The sequence below is a fragment of the Poecilia formosa genome, unplaced genomic scaffold (genome assembly GCF_000485575.1).
Source record: "Poecilia formosa unplaced genomic scaffold, Poecilia_formosa-5.1.2 Scaffold75, whole genome shotgun sequence".
In the NCBI taxonomy this organism is placed as follows: Eukaryota; Metazoa; Chordata; class Actinopteri; order Cyprinodontiformes; family Poeciliidae; genus Poecilia; species Poecilia formosa.
The window spans coordinates 183,796-198,000 of record NW_006800014.1 but is presented as its reverse complement, the minus strand read 5'-3'; the positions used below and the strand labels follow the sequence as shown (position 1 = coordinate 198,000).

At 43.5% G+C, this 14,205-nt stretch overlaps 1 protein-coding gene across 4 annotated transcripts in view; it reads right to left on the bottom strand.

Annotated features, from left to right (window-relative positions):
* Positions 1–707: 707 nt before the first annotated feature.
* Positions 708–14,205, bottom strand: part of fynb (FYN proto-oncogene, Src family tyrosine kinase b) — a 73,218-nt gene continuing 59,720 nt past the window's right edge. For 2 of the 4 annotated variants that reach the window (XM_007556003.2, XM_007556001.2), the window contains 8 exons: positions 13,757–13,906; positions 10,258–10,422; positions 9,817–9,972; positions 7,764–7,943; positions 5,949–6,025; positions 5,198–5,351; positions 3,084–3,215; positions 708–1,543 (listed from right to left, as the gene is read on the bottom strand). In XM_007556003.2, the coding sequence (XP_007556065.1) occupies positions 1,335–1,543; positions 3,084–3,215; positions 5,198–5,351; positions 5,949–6,025; positions 7,764–7,943; positions 9,817–9,972; positions 10,258–10,422; positions 13,757–13,906 (1,223 nt within the window). In that variant the 3' untranslated portion in view covers positions 708–1,334. The remainder of the gene's footprint in view (positions 1,544–3,083; positions 3,216–5,197; positions 5,352–5,948; positions 6,026–7,763; positions 7,944–9,816; positions 9,973–10,257; positions 10,423–13,756; positions 13,907–14,205) is intronic. The other 2 variants (XM_007556005.2, XM_007556004.2) reach the window with 2 other exon arrangements.

Below are 14,205 nucleotides of genomic sequence, written 5' to 3'. Positions count from 1 at the left end.
CACTTAATTAATAAAACAAGAAATGTTAAAAAATGGAAATGTCAGATACAAAGGAGTGAGGTTAGCCACACTTACAAATCATTCAGCTGTACAACTGAAGACAAAAAGAGAGGACTATTCAGCGACTCTGGGCTGAATCCTCATTTCTACTGGCTCCACATTCAGACTTCTTCACACGTTACCTGAATTGGTCCCCGAGTTTTCCTGACTCAACATTACAACCACATCTTTAAAGAACCACCTGGAACAAAGACTTGAACGGAGCTGAATTATACGAGGAGAGCAGAAAGAAGCAACTCAGCAGTTGAACTGGTCTGGGTTCAGCAGCTGGAGAAGATGGGAACTCTCTCCAAGCTGCACCAAAAGAAGAAGAAGAAGAAAAAAAAACACTTAAATGAGCAAGAACATGTGCAGACTCCTCTTTGCTCACACATGGTCCAAAGAGCAGAAAGAGAAGAAGCAGTGTGGCCGAGCTGCGAAAAAGGAGCATGATTGGTAGAAACATAATCCTCGTTAAGGAGCGCACAGAGCTTCTTATAGAAGCTCGTATAAAACAACAGAAAATTTTTTAAATACAAATAGATGAAGCACAAAGATTTGGGCCACTCAAAAAAAAAAAAAAAAAAGATTTTACCCTCAAAATTCTGACTTTTTTCCCTCAGAATTTCCACTTTAATCTAAAAATAGTCAGAATTATTTTTCTTTTCAGTGGCCCTGAATCCTCTTCTGTAATGAAGTCATGATTTACGGGAGGATTTTTTTTCCAGGAAAAAAAAGAAAAAAAAAAGAATGAGGCATCAGATTTAATCTTAAAAAATAACACTGGAGCTTCTGCCTGATCCATGCGCTGCTCGGCGCTCCTCTCCCTGCTGTTTGTCTTTTCATTATTATTTTTGTGCAGGAGAAAATAAAATCTGGAACAGAGGCAGATAAACTAAAACAAGCTTTTCTTATTTACAGAGAATACAGGTTATTTCTTTGCATGAGCGCTCCCCTCTACCCAACCGCCTCACCCCCCCATCCGGGTTCAGTTTGTGAGCCTTCATCTGCTGGGTTAGGACACCCAGGGAGTCAGAGTCGGGTTTTTATTCTTTTTTTGCAGGAAGGAAAATCTGAGAGGCTCGAGTTGAGCTGAGGAAGCTGAACAGATCCCTGGAACTAGAAGCCTGGCTGCTCCACAGTCTGTTGGGTTTTCTTATTTAAATACAGCACTTCTGGGGTCAGCCCCGCCCCCAGCAGCAGTTCCACCTGAGCCCTGAAGGGCTGCAGGGTCGGAGGGGGAGGACATGGGGACAGCGGGTAGGTTTTTTTTTGGGATGGAGGGCGGCGGGTGTTTAGAGGTTATCCCCAGGCTGGTACTGAGGCTCGGTGGCTGTGAAGTAGTCCTCCAAGAAGGCCTGCAGGTACTCGAAGGTGGGCCTCTCCTCGGCGTCCTTCTTCCAGCACTGCAGCATGAGCTCGTGCAGCGAGCTGGGGCAGTCCTGGGGGCACGGCATCCGGTAGCCCCGCTCCACCTGCTCCAGAACTTCACGGTTGTTCATGCCTGGGGAACCAAAAGAGAGCAGAGTGAGGCCAGACACAGGCTCCTGAGCTGATCCACAACAGACACGTTAAGGCCGTTAAAATGGGCCGTTATCAGGTCTCCTGGGTGACCCGACTGAGTGAGCAAACACCCAGTCAGCAGTAAAACACACAGACACTCACTGAATCCTGCAGATCAGATTTTAGAGGAGAAATACGATAGAAAGACATGAGGGAATATGAATCTGTGGTGTTGCAGAACTCAACGTTCCTCTGCAAACTAGAGATGAACTGATCCACTTTTTCACTTCCGATACCGATACAGATATCTGAGGTTTAGTATTGGCCAATACCGATCTGATACAGAAAAACAGCTGAACTGACTGAAAATGTTTCTGTTTTTAAACAGACATAAATGTACTAAATTACATTTATTTGATAACTGCACCAGCACAGCACACTGACATACACCAACAGCTTCACCAGTTTGGTCAAACATGTAAAAACAACTTGAATTTGTTCAGTCAGTGGAATTAGAACAGCCAATGGAAAATCAATAATAAATTCTATTTTCACTGAAGGTCCAGAGCAGGGCACATCAAGGAGCAACACAACACACCTGTAGCTAATTATTAAGAATGTTCTCATTTAAAGGGACAGTCATCATTAATCAATCTGAGTGGCATGGCTTTGATTTGCCTGGGAAGATCTATAAATGGCGCCATGTCTGAGCTGATGTGCCAATTGTTGTGGTGCTAACTACCGTTAGCATACCAGTCGATAGCAACGCTGTTCTCTCCATTTTATCACAGGCGTGGCCGAACCAGGACAGAAAAGAATTAGGGAGGAACCCCAAACCAACCAACAATAATCAATATGTTTTATTGATTGGACTTTACATTTATGTCCTGTGTGAGGGGGAGCCATGGCCCCCTCTGGGTCCCCCATAGGGAACCATCTGTGTTTAGATTTAGATTGTTCTGGTTTTTCCGACTGGAAACGATAACAATTGAGTTGCAGGAACATGAAGAACTCTGTGTGCTCCCAGTAGAACCAGATCTGGAGGGAGTCGGGTTCTACTGAATGATGGCTGGATGTTTCATCACGGATCATCAGAGCCTCTTAATGAGCCAGTAGCTGTGTGTGCTAACCTTCATCACCTCAGCCTGTGGAACAGTCAGTCAGACAACATTATCCAGACAAACATGACCCCCCCACAGACCTCCCAGAACGCCCACCCACCCAGTCATCCATCCTTCCACCTCCCAGCTTGATTGACACTCAGCCAACCTCAGGACAGACTGTGCCATCTCCTCCTCTCTGTTGGACATGAGACCGTCCCAGAGGCCAGTGGCGGCAATTAGCTGTTATTTCCCCGTCTTCTTCTGGCAGTGAGACAAAGGTTAGCCAGGCTGAAAGGAAGCTTTTACTCCCATAAAGAGCAGGAAGGGCCAGATGGATCAGTGTGTGCTTTAGTAACAGCTCTGTGTTCTGAACAGGACAGGCTTGTCCTTCATCACCATGGAACAGTGAAGGCGGCGCGGCGGGCTGAGGGCTCTCACCTGGGTACGGCACGCGGCCCTTTGTCACCAGCTCCGTCAGCAGGATGCCGAACGACCAAACGTCTGACTTGATGGTGAAGCGGCCGTACAGTGCCGCCTCCGGGGCCGTCCACTTGATGGGAAACTTTGCTCCTGAAAACAAAACAAAAATCCAGCAGGTCAGATAAAATTCAACATTAAAAGTAAATCTATCGTTTTTACACAGAATCATCTTCCATCCCTTCAACCAACATGCTCTGATACGAGCAGCTGAGACTAACTTTGACACAATTATTGCTGGAGAACTCCACAAATCTGACCTATAGGGAAGTAAGAAAGTCATTACTGAAGCAAAACCAGGAGAAGTCCTGTCTGCAGGAGACCGAGTTCCCTGAATGCATCGTCTCCACAGCGCAGCATAATGGTGGCAGCATCTTGCTGTGGGGAAGCTGCAGTTAGAGCTGTTAGAGGCTCTAAGCAACTCGAGAGTCTTTTACAGCAATCTATTTCACAGGATTCAGACAGGTTGTCAGGGCAATGCAGAAAAAAAAAGACTCATATCTCAGTGAAACTTAGAGAGACAAATTAAGCTGTGAGCATGTGGACCTGGCACTAGACGTAAAATCAGGTGGTAAAACATGAAAAGCTTCCCAAAGACCTGCAGCTGTTCTGCTAGTAGACGTTGGTTCTACTGACTGAACACAAAAGTAAGCCACACTTTTCAGATTTTTATCTGTAAAAACATTTTAAAAACAAAACAAAACAAAAAAATCTAAGCTAATGCTCTACTTTGTTTTTATCCATCATACTGAAGCCTGTGAAGGTAACAAGAGGACATGAGTAAAAGTTCAGTGGAATGCATAATTACAAGGCAGAGCAGCAGAGGTGGAAAGAACTTTAAAGAGGATGAAAGGCATATAAAGAGCAGACAGAAGGAGAGAGCTCACTGACAGACTGAAGCTCAGCCTGATTCTACAAGCTGCTGCATCATGTTCATCAATCACTGATCTATTTCTGATCAACAATGAAGGCGTGACGTCTGCTGTGTGTTTTTGCACACTTGAGGTCAGACTGAAAAAAAAGATTTCTTAAAGAGGCAGAATTCTGTATTTTCAAGGTACATAGTAACATTTTATAACAGAATAAAGTAACTATGTTAAACTTCTATATATCAAATACGACTAAAAAGAAATTTGCCTTTGCCTTGAAATTGGGTTTCTGTCCCTTTAAAAACTCCTGCTGTTCCTGCTACTCTGCCTTCAAGAAGTTATCACAACATGGCTCCTCTACTAACCCTTTAACAATCTTTTTACGAGCACTGCACTGAAAAGTAGCTCAACAGTTCCACCAGGTGTTTGCTAATCGCTACTGGCTAGTCTGAAGGAGCTGAGAGGAAGAAGAGCTGCTCTGTGAAGCAGAAGCCCAGAGGCTTGGAAACTGCAGCTCTGAGAAGGAGGCTCGTTCTCAAAGGCAGCGCTGGGTTAAACTAGGTGTTTGCAGAGCTGAATTGTTGCCATGGAGATTGAAGGATTCCTGAAACATGCATTAAAGGATCAAGCAACACTCCTGGTATGATTTTGATGAGGGAAAAACATGATGACATGATGTAAAGCAAAAAAAAGTAGCTTTTGCAGAATACTGCCCCTTTAAATTTCAGTTGCTTCTATCTGTGGACATGTCCAACATGTGGGCTGAATGCCAGTTGTGTTGTAGGTGGGAGTCTTCAGGATGAAGAACATGTGTTCAGTAAAATGACTTAATCTGTTTTAGGTTGCGTTTCCAGAGGCAGGACTGGATGTACTTTATGCTGGCAGCTGTAAACCTCTCTGTTTTTACCACTGCTTGTTTTTCTCCCTTATTCTAACAGCGGTCAGGAGAAAGACCTGATGACTAAAGCTAAAAAAGCTCATCCTACTAAAAGGCTTGTAAAATATGTTCACTCCCCAATCAGCAGGGGAACGGCCTTCTGAACTGAGGTAAGGAGGAGGTTCTGGTTCTGTGGAGCTGTGAGGAACTACTGAGACCTGCAGTGGGTGTGCTGTGTGTTTATCTCTCCAAGTAGATTTCCTGCACACAGTCAGGCTGCTGTGGTGTGTGTGAAAGTGTGAGCGGTGCGGGGAGGGAGGGAGCCCAACCTTGCCGGGCCGTGTACTCGTTGTCCTCGATTAGCCGGGCCAGACCGAAGTCGGCGATCTTACACACCAGGTTGTCTCCCACCAGGATGTTAGCCGAGCGCAGGTCTCTGTGGATGTAGTTCATCCTCTCGATGTAGGCCATGCCTGCTGCCACCTGAAGAACAGAGGGGGAAAATGCATTGGCAAGTTGAGTGAAAGGGAAAAAAAGTGTGGTGGAAAGAGGTGCTAAAGCAACAGGGTTATCTGCATGAGTTTGATTCTGCAGTTGGAGCTTTAAAAGCTGCCACACTGAGCGATTCAGGACAAAAGGAAAAATGAAAGAAACAGTAACTGTGTGTTTCACATGGGACATTTTATGACATGGTGATGATGAGGAGTAAAATCTGCTTCAAAACTGTCCAAGCAAAAGACTCTGAAAAATTTTACTCAAAAACGTAAACAAAAAACAGATGTGCAAAAGTTTTCTGTAAGATCAACTCAAAGTAGACACTCAAACTGTTCTGTGCCATTTTTTTCTCAGGCTCAGACAGAATGAAGAGCATTTCTAACCCTGTCACAGAGGTTGGTTGGTGTGATGGTGTTGTAAGAACCAGGGGGTGGGCAGAGCACTCATGTTGCCCCCCACCCCCTCCCCCACAAAATCATAAAATGCCGCCCTGAGTGGTTGCCCATGTGGTTCATATCAGAAACCACCACTGATTTTATGCTTAAAAGTACATGTAGAAATATGAGCGTTGAGGCCGATACACACCTGTGCTGCCATGTCCACCAGGTTGGGCAGCTTCAGCGCTCGTCCCTCTCCGTCCTTTAAGAAGTCCAGCAGGCTGCCTGCAGCACACAAACACATGCAGCTGAAAAAGGTTTCCCTTTTCCTGCAACCTTAACCCAAACCTGCTGTTCAGCCTCCACACACTGCATCTAACAAATCTGACAGACTGAGTCTGTGGGTTGGGACTGTCTGCTTCAGGTCATCAAAAGCAACGACGGCTCCGAGGGACAAACAGGACCGGTGGCTTCACAAAGACTCAAAGTTCACAGAGCTTCAGCTTGTTTTAAAAAGACACTGGAGCATTTCAGGGTGCAGAGATGGATGCTGATCAGATGCGCTGATGATGCACATCAAAGCTTCCCTTCGTGCACGTCCTCAGCTCGCTCTGCGTTCTCTCTCTGAATTACTGCTCGGATCCTTGGCTTTGATGGTCGTAACGATCTGCAGTCCGTTTCACCAGACCAGAGCGGCTGCTGCTCCGCAGAGGAACAGAAGCAGCTCAGACTAAATGAAACAGACTTCACAGAGACTCCAGTGGTTCACTGTCCTGGACTTTTTACTGGGCTGGAGTGTCAGGCTGCAGGTCTGGGTGAAGGTCAGACCAGTGGGGTCCACATCTTCAGCAATGAGGGCAGAAAATGTGACATGGAAAGTTGCTTTTTCACCTGCTCAACAAGAAACTGCAAAGCAGTTTGATATCGTGTAGGAAAAGGGATCTGAAAATCCTTTTAGATCCAAACTTATGTTTGGATTTTATAAAGGGTCTAAAAGAATGCAATGTCCCAATTCTTGCTTTATTCAGTCAAGTTTAAAGTCATTAAGCAACTTACTGAGTTTTTGGAAGATTTTAACAAAGACAGAAGTTCCTTCTGTTTGCTCCAGAACACGCCCTCAAGCATTAATGATAAAAAATTAATGTGACATCTGTCCATTTCCTTTTATAATAGTTCTATTTTCTGGTGAACTGCACATGAGAAAGCTACTTAACTGAGGCGGCTCCATAGTTATGCAGCGCAGCAGTACTCTACACTGTGCCGATCAGTGGTGAACATACTTAAATAAAAGCAGAGCTAATGTTTTGTTCAGGACTTTTGCTGACCTTGGAAATTTTCAGCACCTCGAAATCAATTTTCTAAATAAATTCCAATGCACCAATTTGCTTAGCTGCTTAACAAACCTTGGATTGAAAAAAGTTTGACAGCTTTGTCGAAGTTTTGGTTATTGAATCTTCAAGTAGTTAAACATTTATATACATGCTCTTATTTTGAAGAGGGTGAAGACAGCAGCAGTTCTGTTTCCTCTCCTCATGTTCTGACTCTTTTTCTCCAATGATTTTATAAAAAAAAAAAAAAAACATACCCGAACAAAATAAAACACGAACAGCAGAGAACAAATTCTAAACATAAATACAATAACTACATTATTGAACATCAATACTTGATGCTCAAGGACCGTGGTCTTTCAAGGACAGGTATAATTTAAATTGAAGTTAGCGCTTTAGAATCAGTTAGCCCTGTGTTAGTGTAGCGGTTTAGCGTTAACAGAACTGATGTTTATGATTGGTGCCTCTCGCTCTTCAGTTATATTCATCGATATACATGAAGAGATTGATTAATCTACAGATGGAACAAAAAGTATGAACATCCGGATCAATTAAAAAGTGGAACATTCATTATTTCATCTGTGAAAAGCAGATCTTATAGAAAACCTGAAATTTAACTGATATCTACTCTTGAAAACCACATGATCCTCCCCAGCGTATCTCCATGACGACCAGGCTTTCCCATGTGGCGGTACCTTTGCTCATGTACTCTGTAACAATGTAGATGGGCTCCTCAGACACCACGGCGTACAGCTGCACCAGCTTGTCGTGGCGGAGTTTCTTCATGATCTGAGCCTCCTCCAGGAACGACTCGGGGGACATGGTGCCGGGCTTCAGCGTCTTCACCGCCACTTTGGTGGTGCCGTTCCACGTTCCTGCTCACATGCACACGCATATACACACACACACACACACACACACACACACACACACACACACGCCGGTGTCAGCACAGCAGGAGCATCTGCTGCCATTCACACTGGGTCAGGTACACAGGGAGTCGACGGGAGGCAGGCATGCACATGGGGGGAGTCGGGAGGGCTTTCTTTGAAATGTCATGCAATACAGAGTGAGATCGGAGATGATGTGATTTAAGTTGCTTTCTGATGACATAAACACAGCGAACTGAACCTTTACTTTGAGATGGGGTTCCTACGTAGTTTCCAAATCATCATTCCAAAACTTTTCCAGATCCAAATGTTTACAGATATTCTCACTCAGCAGGTCTTAATGCTCAAATATTATTTTATGATGAAGTTCAATGTTTTATTCCTTCTTTTTTTTTCCGCTTGGTTGTTCATGTTTCTGAATGATGTGACCGTAATGAGGTTCTGTGTGAACGGTTTACGACCTGCATGCTCAGAGGAGGAATGTCGTCGTCACAGCAGGAGGGAGCCGACTGTATCATCACAAGAAGCTAACAAAAATAAATCACAACTAACAGTAACTTCTGTAAAGATATGTTTAGATGTTTATCTAGAAGGAGTGTTGGGATTGTGATGTGATGATATCAGTTCAGAGCTTCCATAATTAGAATTTTTATTCTTCGTTTACGTCCAGATTTCCTGCGTCTGTCTTCTTCTGGTGTAAAATTATGATGCATGTCTCAATCAATGACAGGCTGTGACTTGATCATTCTGACTAACGGAATTAGTTCCACGTATGAAAGTGGGACAGATCAGATTTTTTTAGGAGGCTAAAATATGAGAATTGTGCCGTTCAGATTACCATGAAAAAGTCGGATCAGGCTTTTATAGGGGCAAAAGAACTAACAAAAAAAAAAAAACAGTCACAGGTTTGGGTGACATTTTCCTGCTGAGTGACTGCAGCCTGATTCTCAGATGGGTTTTGAACCGTTTCATGTTGATGACCCAATCCACAGTCATGCATTAGAAACATGCCGCTGTGTGAACCTGAACATTTCAGTCAACTAATAAAAACATCATCATGAATTTGAAAAATTCTCTTTTTGCTTAAAATCCATAATTAAATTTACTTTTCATTTAATTTGGTCTAAGAGTGAAACAGAAAAACATATTTGTTCCAGACTGCAGGAACCCTGCTGTCTGGAACTCTCAGGCTCCCTCCTCTGATCTCACTCTGAGTCAAAGATACACACTGGAGAGGGGATGTTAGTATGGCATGAACTAACTAACTGAGTTTGGAATGAGTTGGAGGGATTTATTCAGTAATCACAGATAGCTGCTGTCAGCGGAGCAGCTGGGTGGAGGCCTCCTGCTGATCAACAGCTCACCGCCTGTCCTGCTGGGAATGTCGACATTCAAACATCTGCAGTCCCTGAAAAACTATTCACACCCTTGAACATTTTTTGCATTTTGATTGACACAACGACCAACTTCAATGTGTGTTACTTAGTTACAATAGTTTGGTAAAGAAAAATGTTGAAAAAAAAGTCTTAGTCTTTAGGAGACTAAAGACTTGCAGCTGGGATTGAAGTAAAAGGTGATTCTAGAGGGGGTGTGTGCATGTGTGTGTGAGAGAGGGGTGTCTTGTTTTGTATTGACGAATCACATATAATAGATATAATTGGCTCCTCCCAAAAGGAGAAAGAAAGCAGTGGTGCTCATATCTGGATGTGTAGACGTTGAGGAACAGATTTGCTGGTTGAATCAAGGAGCTGAAACTCTGTAAGGAATATTCCAGAACACCTGAGAGCCGCTGTCTCCTGAGGAACATGTGAAAAAGGGAAGCTCAGGTTTTATTTGGATTTTTTTCTGATTTTCTTACCGTAGAACACTTCAGCAAAGCATCCCGTCCCCAGCTGCTCCTCCAGGTTCAGGGCGTCTCTGCTGATCTCCCAGGCATCGTGGCTCAAGCCCACAGTGTCGGGGATGTAGTTCATGCACACGCCCGTTAAATTAAAGCACAAACCATCCGCACCCTCTACATGGTTGGGGGGGGGGAGGGGAGGGGAGGGAGTCAAGGCACAAGGGTTAACTACGGGGAGAGGAGCATGCACAGAGGCGCACACGGAGGGAGGCCATGTTGGTTGGGGAAGCAGAGCCTCCTGACACAATCTGTTTTTGTGATTTAGAATCTTTGCTTATGATTCTCTCAGCTTCCACATTATTCATTATTCTCCTGTTTGGATTTCAAGGTGTGTCTGGAGTCTCTGTTCCCATCCCCATTCCCCCCCAATGTGACCTCCAGAGACGGCTGGGTCCGTACCCATCCAAACCTCCCCAAACTGCCCGTTCCCCAGGCGCTTGATGAGCTGCAGCGACTCCCGTGGGATCTCCCACACATCTTTGGTTTTCACTGACAGGTCGGCGAGGCGGGGCATCCCCTTGTGGCAGGGAACCACCAAGCGACAGCAGAGGCCTGCAGCGCGGTCTGCAAGGCCACGCAGCAGCAAAGAGGAGCAGAGGGAGACATGTGCAGAGAGTTAGCAAAGAGTCCGGCTGGGCGGAGAGGACAGAGGATACAGAAGACATGGAGGCAGAGGGAGGAAAAAAACACAGCAGGAGGGAAAGAAAAGGGTTTGTATTGAAGGAACATGGGAAAAAATATCCAGGTCAGAGAAACAAACAGGACAAAGATGAACCAAGAAGAAGAATTTATTTCACAATTCAACATGAGCAGAAGGAGGAGAAGCTGTGGATCAGTTCAGATCACCAAACTAATATCAATATTAGACAGAGATGATCTGAGGAAACACAAAAAAGAGATTTCAGGAAGGAAGTCTTTCCAAACCAACCTGGTTCCATGTGAAAACTTAACAGCCCAATAAACCCAACACCAGCCACCAAGCGTTACCCGACAACCAGAGCTTTACACTGGACTGGTTTACTAAGCTGCTTTACAGAACAGTTCTTATTGGGTTTAACTCCAGACTTTGACTAGGGTGTTTTCATGAGGCTTTTAGAGTTAGATTCATCAGGAATCCAACTTCATGAAGTGTGTGTCTTTCTTGGCTTCCCTTCACGACATGAACTAAGAGACCCCAAATTATTATCAGTATTATTATGTATTTTCCAGGCACACAGTGTCATTTTATATCATAATCAAGTAACTATTAGGCCTGTCAGGATAACAAATTTTGCTGGATGATAAATTATTCCAGAAATTATTGCAATAAATGATAATATTGTTGTTTTCAGTGCATTTTCAAGCTACTTAATTTTTATGGCAAAATAATGCAAGACACATTCTCAAAGATCAATGAACATTAAATTGCAATGAGCATCTAACATTTAACACTGGAACTGTTAATGTGTTCCGGTGTTTACTTCATCATCCAGATTTTAGTAGAAAGAGAAAAACGTTAAATTATGCAAATAGAAATTATTGAGCTTGCAATTTAATTGTATTAATTTTTCTTAATTTATCAGGTGATTAGTTGATTTATTGTTTATTGCGACAGGCCTATTAACTATGATACCTTTAGTTGTTATAAAAAAGCTGAATGTATCAAACATGATTTTTTAAAATTAACTCAGGTTGTTTAATCATTTAATTTAATCCCTGAGAATGCATTTAATCTGACATTTTTCAATGTTTCAACTTTAAACATTCTGCTCATGTAGCGTTTTCCTCTCTCATATCGGCTCTCAGCCTCATATACATTTTATGGTATGTCCTGCTCTTGGTGCCAGTGGAACACTGCGTCCTGGTCTGGGTCAAACATGAAGCATTAGCAGCTGTTTCCATCCCACTGACCTCACATCAGCTGACGACACCCAGACGCCGCCCTGATCATGGAACCAAAACACCACAAAGCTCTGCTGTTTGCTGAGCATTGATTAAAACAGTGGATTGGAGCAGAGTTTCCGCCAGTCCCTTCATACTGATATGTAGAGGAGGACACCCCACCGGCCCCCCACTCATAATAAGGCCCTCAGGTGTTTGCACACAGCAGTAAAGACAAGATAAAGGGCTGGATGTCTCCTGTGGGAGGATTAATGCTGCGGACCGGACCATCAGAGCCCATCTGGGCCACCTCAGCTCCACGCAGTGATCGATACATCGATACGCCGCTGCGTTCACTCCGCTCATAAAACCCATCAATGTGAGGCAGGTTGCTACGCAGCGAGTGTGAAAACAGAGCCCAGGGAGAGATCAATCTGAGATTAGCTCTGAACTCTGACAACTGCTCTGAAAAAACAAAAATCACTCAACACAATGTTTAGGTAGGAAAAAGTTCAAAAGCATCATGGGATTTTAAAAGTAATGAAAGAAAAGAAATAAAATAAAAACAAGCTGATTGTTTTAAGTCATTTTGATCAGAATCTGAGTGGAGCTGCAAATAAAAAAAAACTACCCATAGTTCTACACTAAAAACATCTGCTGCACACCAAAAATAAACCGTTCTTCCATCAGATCTGCTGTAGGCACAGTTCTGATCCTAAATCACAGGAAATGTCTGAAACATGCCAAGCCTGACAGTTTTCCACCTTAGCATTTGGTTTTATTTACTTTCATTTTTTCTACATAGGCCAAACAACAAGTATGTTGTTGCTTCTGAGAGCTTTAAAGAACGGTGTCTGTATATGATTGTCACAGAAGAAAAGCCAATAAACAGCAAGATGCCAAACAAGCAGAGGCCCTGAAAAGAGTTGAGGTCTGATGTGGATCCAGACGTCACCCAGAGTCGATCCGAGGCAGAAGGATGGTTAGAGAATCCATGTTGTTGACCATGCAGGTCGATGAGCCAATGTGCCAACTAGAGCGTGTCAAAGAATCTCCCTTTTCCCCATGAGGGGGAGCCAGTGGGTGGGACGGGAGACAGTAACCAGCTTAAGACATACAGTCACCACAGTGACTCCAGCTGTATGCACATATAGGAACGGAGCGGAGTGAAAAGTTAGAGGATGAATGAAGACTAAAGCAGTGAAGGTCCGTCGCTGTGAGGATCTAATACTCCATCTCTGAGCAGCTCACAGCGATGGAACTGGAGAACCTATATAGTCTGCCGCGTTGCAAACTACAGCGAATATAGTCAAAGAAGAAGAAGAAGCTGACGTGGAGCCGTTTGTAAAGTTACAGTCAAAAATTAACAGTAATAATCTGGGTTACTTTATGATGGCTCACAGGTCCAAACGAGCTGCAGACACATGTATGATGCCAACTCCAGAACACCCAAACACAAAAAACAGATGCAACAGATAAACGCTGCATGCACAAAAAAATATGTGACAATAACAGAAAATAGAAGTAAAAAAATTCAATCAACAAAATGCTGGAATCACAGGAGAAAAGGGGGGAAGTACTGCAAATAGTAAAAAACAACTTTTAATGGAAAGTTGCTCTAAAGGTTGCATTGAAAGTCCATTAAAAATGCTAACTTGGCATTAAAGTGTCATTATTTACAAAATAACACAAAGTCGGTACTTCTAATGGAGTTTAAATGCAACCTTTAGAGCAACTTTGCATTACAAGTGTCATTATTTACCGAATGACACTTCATGACAACAGTCAGACATTCATAAAGACTCCTTCAGGTTCATGACAGTGTCATAAACACTCTGTCAAATAAAGTGTTATTGAGTTTATTTATTCAGTGCTTGAAAATAACCAGTGGAACTATTACTGGTTCTATTACTAAAAACCCGATTAGAGAAAGTTTTAATCTCCAGGTCTTAACGTGTCATACTGCGCTGAACATTTACTGTAAACTGAACATTTTCCTAATAAACTGTAAACATGGAAAAAATGCTCTTTGTTTTACCCGAGTAGTGCTGAACCAGCTGCTGCAGCGTGTCAAACTGAGCCCTGGTGGTGATGTAATATCCTCCACTGTCCAGCTTACGAATCTTATAGTGCTTGACGTGATCTCCTTTCACATCATCCCAGTCCCGTATGGACAGGGAGAAGGCCCCTGGGGGACACACAGCGGGGGTTAGAAGGGAGGAGAGGCTCAGTGTGTGTGTGTGTGTGTGTGTGTGTGTGTGTGTGTGTGTGTGTGTGTGTGTGTGCTTATTAATGGGTAATTAGCTGAGATAAGAAACTAATAAGTGCTGTAGCTCAAACAGCAGCTCCTATTACACTGAGTCCACAAATGTAGCTGAAACAATATATTAAAAAAAAACATTCCACATACATAAAGAAGCATACACTGAGCAGGGCTGTAAAAAGTGCAAAGGGCCAAACTGCAGGGCTTTGCGTGCGTGTGTGTGT